This window comes from Sorex fumeus, unplaced genomic scaffold, assembly GCF_029834395.1.
Source record: "Sorex fumeus unplaced genomic scaffold, SorFum_2.1 ptg000061l, whole genome shotgun sequence".
NCBI classification, from domain to species: domain Eukaryota; kingdom Metazoa; phylum Chordata; class Mammalia; order Eulipotyphla; family Soricidae; genus Sorex; species Sorex fumeus.
The window spans coordinates 5,930,806-5,940,450 of NW_026606118.1; the positions used below are offsets into that span (position 1 = coordinate 5,930,806).

Below are 9,645 nucleotides of genomic sequence, written 5' to 3' on the forward strand. Positions count from 1 at the left end.
CAGCAGGGACCGCAGTGAGACACACAGGCTGCAGGGTGGCACGGAGGGACACGCGGACTCAGAGGTGAAAGGGAAGTGAGAGCGGATACCCTCGGGCAGGGTCCCACGCCAGGGCACCCAGAGTCCAGGCGGTTGAGTCCAGCCGGAGCGTGGAGACAGACTCCAGTCCAGCTGGACTGGGACCCGGAGGGTCAAAGAGAGAACACTTAGTATGCCACACGGCCAGCGCTCGCTCCCAGCGCGTCCAGGAGGCATGAGGGCAGGAAGGCGAGGGCCGACGCTCCCGAGAATGCAGAGTCCTGGGAGAAGGGCCGAAGCCAGACCAACTCTCCCGGCGAATGGAACGTCGACCAACGTATTCCGTCAACATGCCCTCCCGTAATGTTCCAATGAGCAACTCAGAGAAAAAATAAAAGCACAGTCACAGAGAAAACAAGGCTTCAAGCCAGATTCCACGCAGCGGTGAAACTGACCAAAAAACTAAATGTAGAATACGCTTAAGGGGACTGAAAAAAGACTTAAGAGCAAATGACGAGAAACCACCAAGAGTGGCCAAGCAGATCTGAAATAAAACCAAACACATGCACAAAAGAGCACGAGGCTTGAGGACAGAGTGAAAGGCTGGACCAAAGAGGTCGGCCTTCGCTCTTCCCCCCGCACCACGTAGGTCCCTTCCCCTGCAAGCACTGCCACGAGGAATCCCAGAGCACAGGGTCAGGAGTGACTCAAGAGCACAGCTGGGTGAGAGCCGAAAAAATTGAAGGAAACAAGCCTAGGACGCAACACACAGAAAACATGAGAGGCAGAAAAGCAGGTGTCCGCTGGACCCTCCAAGAGAATGGAGAAGAGGCAGCATTCGCGAAATGCTTAAGCAGGGGGGAATTTTCGGGAACTTCACGGGGCAATTCAGTGGCCACCAGCCACACGTAGCTATTTCAATGAAAATTACAAACACGGCTCCTTAGTTGCAAACCACAGCCAGCTGGGGGAGGCGCCTACCAAGGGGGTGCTGCCAGCCACAGAGCCTCCCCTCAGCACTGAAAGTTCTGCTGGACTCCTGAAAACACTGTCCCGAGCCGAGCCCGGTGCACCCGCGGGGGAACCAAGCCCACACGTGGAAACTCTGGTGAAACCGGGAAACACCCAGGACGTGGACAAGGCGCAGTCAGGCCATCCGCAGCAAGGGAGGGTGGCCTACTGAGCAGCACGGGGCACGGCTGGGAGAAAAGCAGCGCGAACGCTGCCCACCGCAGGAAGTCCCCAGCCAGAAACGCACCTACTGGGGTGGACAGAATTCTCACGCGAGAGATTCATCGGCGACAGATCTTCCCCAGCGGAAATGAATGTTCCCAGAAAGGACTAAAATGCACAAACCTCTGTGACTGAAATCTCTGGGCTTTGCTTTCTCAGAATCGGGATGGGCTACCTCCCCCCACTTCCCAATACTCATGGAAGCACTGGCAGTCACCCCCATGAACCAACTCCAGCGCTACCATGTGAACTACCACTGGCCTTGCTTCAGAGACCCATAAATAACCTCAAAAGAGATCAAACGCTGCAGTTAATCTCGGACCCGTGCATGGCTGAAATGACCAGGGTTAATGGAAGGGGACGGGGTCAGCCTGGTGCCCGCCCAAGCAGAGCCCCCTGCAGCCACTTGCTCCCACAACCCAAAGTCATACCCCTGGCCTGACTCCACCATCTCAGGACGGACCTCACCAAAACACAATCTGCTGAAAGTTCGGGCATGAGAGTTTTGTGACTGAAATCTCTAGGCTTTCTCGGGATCGGGATGGGCTACCCTCCCTCACCTTCCTGTACTTCCAGAAGTCTCAACAGTCACATCCACAACCCCAACGCGGCCACCCAATTGAAAAGCTACTCCAGCCTTACCGTCCCCATAAAAATACCGAATGCCCTAAACAAACACCATGTTAGCACCTGTATTGCAAACCGTAACACACAAAAGGAAAAGGAGAGAGAAGGCAAGAAGGAAAGTGCCTCCCATAGGGGGAGGCTGGGGGCAGGGAGGTGGGGTATTGGGGGATGGTGGTGGAGAAACAGGGGACATGGTGATGGGAAATGTACACCGGTGGGCAGATGGGTGCTGGATCACTGAATGACTGAAACCCAATTATGAACAGCTTTGTGATGGTCTACCTCAGACATTCAACTTAAAAAAATTTTTAAAAAATAAGTAATGTGGAGTTCATGTCCAATTTAATCAGCTTAATCAATGGCTGAATAAATAGCAGTACTCCTACATTAAAAAAATAATAAAATGTACAAAGCAATAATAAGCAAAGACATGGTCAAATCTGATTACATATAAGATATTAGATATTGAAAAATGAAAATCAGTGGAAGATAATGTAAACTTAACCACTGGGTGACACGTGACAGTCTTAGGGGAGATGACTATAGAGTTGAGGTTTTAAGTTCTTTCTGTAATTCAGGAGGGCAATGACACAGAGTGATTTTGGACTTTGGCTTAGACATACTAACGTACATGTTCGTGACATCCACTGAGGAAAGAGAGATACAGACGGAGCTTTCAGAGAGTCGAGCAAAGGGGCTGGGGCTGGAGCAGCAGTATTGCAGGTAACACGCTGGCCGACCTGGGTTCGATCCCCGACATCCCATATGGGCCGCCTGAGCACCTCCAGGAGAGATTCCTGAGTGCAGAGCCAGGAGGAACCTCTGAGTTACTCAGGCGTGGCCCCCAAACAAAAACAAAAACAAACAAACAAGCTGAGGCTGGGGGTGGAGGGGGCGGGAAAGATGGAGAAGGAAGAGGAAGAGAGCCCCCAGCCAATCCCTAAGGTGGTGGCCGGAAACAAGAACTTCTGTGTGAACAAGATGACAGCACCTGGCCAGACCACACAGATCAAATGGTCAAATTCAACTTACACAGTGGCAAGTGCTCAGCCAGAGGAAGCCGGTGAAAACCACATTAGACAAGGTTGTCTTTTAATGCACAATGAGGGATCACTTCACGAGAATCAAAAAGGCTTAATGCACCCAAAGAGAATGCTGATTCTAAACTTCAGAGAAGCTCCAGCTCTTTGAGCCCTCTCCCCTGTCCAAGACATGTTTCTAGAACCCGCCATTTCCACACCTCCAACGTGGCGGCAGCAAGCAGCATTAAATAAGAAACAGTTAAGTGCAACGGATCGGTTCACTGCCACGGTCATCCACGCAACTGCATGCGTCTATGAGGGCAGGCTTCTGCTCTCTAGGCGGGGTTGGGGTAGCTGAAAACCGACCGTGCTGGGTGCTGAAGTTAGCCGAAAGAAACTTCACGAAATTTCACGTAGAGTATCTGTTGAGGGCCACACCCAGCCGTGCTCAGGCTGACTCCTGGCTCTGGGCTGGATCCCTCCTAGAAGGGACTGAGGAGCCAGAGGTGATGTTGGGATTGAAACTGGGTGGCCCCAGGCAAGGCAAGTGCCCTCCCTGCTGTACTGTCTCTCCAGCCTCCAGGTATGTTAGGATTAGATTTCCCTGGTTCCAATTAGGCCAGAAATCATTACAAAATATGAAGAGTGGGTGGGGTGGGGGGAGAGGCATTGGGGCTCAGTGGCAGAATATCTGCCTTGCTTGAACCGTGCCCTGGATTTAATCATGGGCAGTGAACCTCTCCACCACGCCCCCCTGCCCCCAATCAAGAGAAAAACCCTGTATTTATGGAAATCAACATACTTCTACCACTCCTTTTGAAAGTGTCAGAAGCAGGGAATTTGTTATAACATCTTTATTTTTATTTATTTATTTTTCATTTTTTCATTTCATCATCCTGTTATTCGTCGATTGCCTCAAGCAGGCCCCAGTAACGTCTCTTTCATCCTAGCCCTGAGATTATATTCAAGGCTATTTAGGAGAGTGAGACCCATCATTGTTACTGGTATTTGGCATATTTGGTACGCCACGGGGAGTTTGCCAGACTCTATTTATTTATTTATTTATTTTAATTAGTGAAACACCATGAGGTACAGTTGTAGACTTACAAATTGTTGTGCTTGGGTTTCAGTTATACAATGATCAAGTACCCATCCCTCCACCAGTGCCCATCCTCCACCACCACGGGTCCCAGCATCCCTCCCCCCCCCCCCATCTCCCCCCTCCCACCCTGCCTCTGTGGCAGGGCATTCCCTTTTGTTCTCTCTCTCTCCTTTTGGGTGCTGTGGTTTGCAAGAGAGGCATTGAGTGGCAATCATGTTTGGTCCATAGTCTACTTTCAGCATGCTTCTCCCATCCTGGGAGGATCCTCCCAACACCCTTTATTTGGTGCTCCATTCTCTCTTTACATCTGTAACATCTTTAAAACGAGTCAGAAGCCTCGTTTCTCCCCGGAACCCTTAGTAAGGTTGAATTCTTCCAGGATTGGAAATCCTGCAAACCCCTGCCCTGCCATGTGGCTTTCCACCCGGCCTGTGTACTTCTCAGAAAATGTTTACTTAAAGTCCACAAGGAAAAGAACAACAGTTTATAGTTGGAGATAAGAGTCACTAATCTCACTGGACTATCTTTTTGTTCTTCCAACCCCAGAGGGAGGAACAGGCTCGAAAACCCAGCATTCTTTCCTGTAATAAAGCCTCACGGGGTGCCTGTCCTGGCTGGTGAGGGGAGCCACGCAGCGTGGCCCACTGGGGTGCACTCGGGACAGCCACGCACCAGAGGCACCGGGACTCAGGAGAACCGGCCCAGGGGAGGCCCGGGAGGCGTCCGGGAGAGCATTCCAGAAGCCAGGAATTCCCCGTGCGTGCGTGAGGAGTTGTGGGCAGGCACGTCATGTAGAAAACTGGGATGTGATTTTCAGATGGTTGATGTAAAAATGGCACGGCAGAAAACTTGGCAAAATGTTTATGCTTTTTCATCTGTCCTAAGATACTTTTAGAAGCACTACTACTACGGTTAAGCAAAGCTGAATGATCAACATTTTCCACACGGCCTTTAAAAGCAACTCGAATCTCTTATTTTGGGCACTTCGAGAATATTGATCGTTCTCCCTAGTGAAGTTTCGTGCATACGTAGCCCCCAGAGCACTTCCCTCCACCAAGGCCCCCAAGAGCCTTCCCACCCCCAGGTAAGATCAGTTCTAAGGATCCACAGGTTAAAATCTCTAAGGACCTTGAGAAAGATCTTTCACTTATTTATTTTTTCTGGTGTGTTTATTTTAGGGCCACACCCACAATGTGCAGGGCTCCTGGCTCCGCACTCAGGAATCACTCCTGGCGGTGCTCAGAGGGGCATATGGGATGCCGGGGCCAAACCCAGGTCAGCTTCATGCAAAGGCAAGTGCCCCACCCGCTGTGCTATCTCTCTGGCCTCAACAGAGGTCTCTGGTCAGGAGTGGGCTGGGTAGGTGCTTGCGCTAAGCACTAATGTTTATCATGGAATAGTCCAGCAATTCTTTCATTTCTGAACTATTTTGAATGTTCCACAACTACTGAATTCAGCCAAGCATGAGAACACACGCCCACACACACACTGACATGCATATGTAAGTGTGAAACTTCAGACAGTGGAGCTGAAAAGAAAAAAAAATATGCTTCAAAATAAACCATCAGGGGCACCTAGAATCGTATTACAATGACTCCTAGAAGTGACTCTGTAAGCGCAAAAGGACCCAAAGTCGTGTTAACTTTGACATGGAAACCGCAACCAAGCACATATGATGGATTAGCTTCCATTAACTATTTTTTTTTCATGTCCCTTTTGAAATCTATGGAGAGAGGGGAGGAGTTTCTTTTCCAAGACTTGATCCTTTAATTAACATTAAATTTATGCCTAAGTTCACCGTGTGACTGTAAAATACAAGCTTCCAAGGTTGCTAATAGAAGCCAAGACAATGCGCCATAGCCTGGGAGAGCGCAGGGCTCAGAGGGAGTCTGCACTTACAGCTGAATTCAGCAGTCTCCGGAGTAATTATTAGCAGCGAGGAACCGATGATTCTTGTAAAATATGCAGTTACTGATTAACTTTCTTGAGCAGTGCAGGCCCGTCCCATTAAAGGAAAGGCTTTCCTTCTAAAAGGAACCAGCAGTTCCTACTGTGAACAACCAGTGGAATTTTTGGCTCTTGGGGGCTTTTATTTAATTAATTAATTAATTAATTTATTTATTTAAGGGAATTGGTAGAAAACGGTTAAGCCACCTTCTGGACCGTGCAGAGGGAGGCACTCGGCTAAGAGCCAGCCCCATGGGTGCTTCTCCGCTCTTGACGGCTGGGCAACAAGAGGCATCTCTGATGGTACCAGACACTGCGGTCACGTCTCACCCATTACAATCTGCCCAGCCCAAACTCAGACCATTCAGAAGCTGGTCCAGGCAAGGAGGGAGTCTGATGGGGAAACTGGGCAGGAGGACTTTGACACAATGCTCACGGAGCTAGGGGACTAGGAACCTAGGAAGGTACTTTTTTATTTAATTTATTTATTTATTTTTTGCTTTTTGGGTCACACCTGGCGATGCACAGGGGTTACTCCTGGCGGTGCTCAGGGGACCATATGGGAGGCTGGGAATCGAACCCGGGTTGGCCGCGTGCAAGGCAAACGCCTTACCCGCTGTGCTATCTCTCCAGCCCCTAGGAAGGTCCTTTATCAACAAGAGCTTCTTTGGGGCCAAAGAGATGGTACAGTGGCTATGGCCCTCATGGCTCACAGATCCGGCCTGGGTTCCATCCCCAACATCCCTGTGTTCATCTGCGCCCCTGCCAGGAGTGATCCCTGAGCACTGAGCCAGGAGTAAGCCCCGAACACTGCCAGGTACGGCCCCAAAACAAAGAAAGAGTATTTTCATTCTTGAATATACTGAAGAACTTGGCACCGGAGCAATAGTACAGCGGAGGGGGCACTTGCCTTGCTCGCAGCTGACCAAGGTTCAATCCCCGACATCCCATGGGGTCCCCTGAGCACCACCAGGAGTAATTCCTGAAAGCAGAGCCCAGGAGGAACTCCAGAGCATAGCCAGGTGCGACCCAAAAAGAAAAATAATAATAATAATAAAAAGAAAGAAAGAAAATTTGAAGCACCTGGGAAGCACCACCACGCTTCTACATCACAGTCACATACAATTTTCATCCAGGGGCGGAGGGAGAGCCGCTTAAAAGGCCAGTGCAGAGAAGCCCGGAGAAGCAGCTTTTAAGGTTGCAGGATGAGAGTAGCCCAGGACCTGTGATGAGTGACTGCCGGCATGCTTGGCAACGGACCACAAAGTCATATTCCTCAGAGACCCTGGGCTTGACCTTTGCTTCAGAAAGATCCATGCCAGGGCCAAGCAACAGCACAGTGTTTTGTTTTGTGCGCTGCAGACCCAGGTTCAATCCCTGGCTCCCCCAAATGGTCCCCTGAGCACTGCCAGGAGTTAGCCCAGAGTACTGCCGGGTGTGTCCCCCACCAGAAAAAAGAAAAGAAAAAGAAAAAAAAAAACAACAGGGTGCTGGAGAGAGTGCAGAAGGGCTTGCCTTGCAGGTTCAACTGTTGGCATCCCACTGGGTCGCCCGGGGGCACCGCCAGGAGCAATTCCTGCGTGCCAGGACTAACCCCCCAGCATTGCTGGGTGTCCAAAATCAAAACAAAAAATAATACTAAAATGTAAAAAAAAATAATAATAATAAGAAACCCACATGGAAAAGGCAGCTAGTGGCATCCACTGGCCAATGAGACCTGAGCCGGGGCATCATTTCGTCCCCACAGGCCACCCGTGCCCTGGAGAGGTAGGGGGGCCACTCCAGAGTCAATCAGGACCAAGAGGGGCAGAGCCGGCAGGGTTGGCCGCGCGCCGCTGCTCCGGGTCGGGTCGGACGCCCCGGCACCGCCCAGGTGTGGACCCTCCAACACACACGCGCACACAATTTCTTAAAAACTAACAACCACCTGCACACCGGGGGCACGGAACTGGAGTGTCCTGATTCTGTCCGAGGGGCGTCCCCGGGACCCCAACGGCCACGCGAGTCTCAGGGGGCCGGCACCCAGAGAGAAGGGGCGCAGACCCGGGGAGGGGGGACGGCGCAGACCCCACAGGCCCTTGGCCACTGGGCGGGGGGCCCCCTCCGCGGGGCGCCGGGCTGGGGCCCCGCTCCGGGTCCGTGGCCCGGCCCGAGTCCAAGTCCGGTCCCGCCACGTCCTCGGGGCCGGACGCCAGCGGGCACCCCAGTCACGGGCAAAAAGGTGGCCCCCAACCGGGGGTCCGGGGATGCGGGGGGCGCTCGGCGGCGTCCCGCAGCGGCCAGGGGGGGAAAGCTGCCAGGGTCGCCCCCCGCCAATGCAATAATAAATCAGTCCTAACGATACCGCCCCCTCCAACAATAATAACGCCCCCTCCGATAATAATAACGCCCCCTCCGATAATAATAACCCCCCTTCCAACAATCCCGTCCCCTCCAATAACCCCCCCTCCAATATCAATGACGCCCCCTCCAACCCTAAGACCGCCCCCGCCCCCAATAGCGACCTACGAAGGCGGCGGTGCCAGGTCCACCCCCCGCGCCCCCCGGCCCCGCGCAAGGCCTGGCCGCGGGGGTGGCCGCGGGGTCCGGCCGGGGGGTCCGGCGGGCCCTCCCCGCCCGCGGCCTGCGCGCCCCTCACCTTGGTGGCCATGGTCGGCGGCTGGACCCGCGGCCGCGCGCGCGGAGCTCGGCCCGGCTGGACTCGCTGGGCCCGGCGGCGGCGGCGGCGGCGCCTTCGGCCCGGTCTCGGCCCGGCGTCGGCCCGGCCTCGGCCCGGGGTCGGTCCTCGCGGTCCCTCTCGGTCCCCGTCGGCCCCCCGCGGCCCCTCGCGGCCCGGTCTCGGCCCTCCCGGCCCGCTGCGGCCGCTCCCCGCGGTCCGGCCCGCGCTGGCTCCGAGTGGCCGCCGCGCGCGGCTGCAGTTCCTGAAACTCGGCGGCGGCCCCCGCCCCTGCCCGGCCGCCCAGGGACCGCGGCTGGCGGCGGCCGGCGGAAGCGCGCCCCGGCCCGGCCCGCCCGGCCCGGCCCGCCCCCGGCCCGCCCGGCCCGCCCGGCCCGCGCCCTTTGTTCCGCCCGCGCGCGGCGCCCTCCAAGCCCGGGGGGCGCCCCGGAGGGGGTGGCGCGGCGCGCCCCCAACCCCTCCGGCCCGCGGGGGCCTCGGCCGGGCCGCCGGGCGCCGCGCGGAGGCCGCGTGGAGGACACGGCCCCGCGCGCCGGCTCCCGGGCCCTGGGCCCGGCTGGCCCCGAAGCCCCGAAAGGCAGCAGAGAGGACAGAGAGAGAAAAAAAAATATTTTTTAAAAAATCCCTCCGGGTCCCCGAGGCCTGGGAGAGACACAACAGGTGTCCGGACTGGGAACGGGGACGTCTGAAACGGGCCACTGCTTAAAAACAGAACTGTTTTCCCCGACCGGGTTGGAAACATGAATTTGACGACTTCGGGAGGGTTCTCAGATTTTCACGCAAGTACAAATGAACCACGTGTTTGGAAGATCGAGCTGCCGCTTCCTTTCCCCTCCCCCGCCCCCCAGATCGTTGGGTTCATTAATACATAGTGGCGAAGTGACTCGTTGTCCGCTGATGTCATAGCCTGCCCGTGGTGAAGCATCCTTCCTGGTGATTTTCATAAATCAGTGAATCAGTGGGCTGAGCCGTTGTAGCGTTGGAACATGGTTTATATGAAACTCCGGCTTTGAGTCTTT

General features: G+C 54.5%; 1 protein-coding gene across 2 annotated transcripts in view; it reads right to left on the minus strand.

Moving 5' to 3' along the window:
• SNX9 (sorting nexin 9) overlaps positions 1–8,687 on the minus strand; it is a 75,322-nt gene extending 66,635 nt beyond the window's left edge. For both annotated transcript variants that reach the window (XM_056125920.1, XM_056125919.1), the window contains exon 1: positions 8,588–8,687. In XM_056125920.1, the coding sequence (XP_055981895.1) occupies positions 8,588–8,599 (12 nt within the window). In that variant the 5' untranslated portion in view covers positions 8,600–8,687. The remainder of the gene's footprint in view (positions 1–8,587) is intronic.
• Between the last annotated feature and the right edge of the window lie 958 nt (positions 8,688–9,645).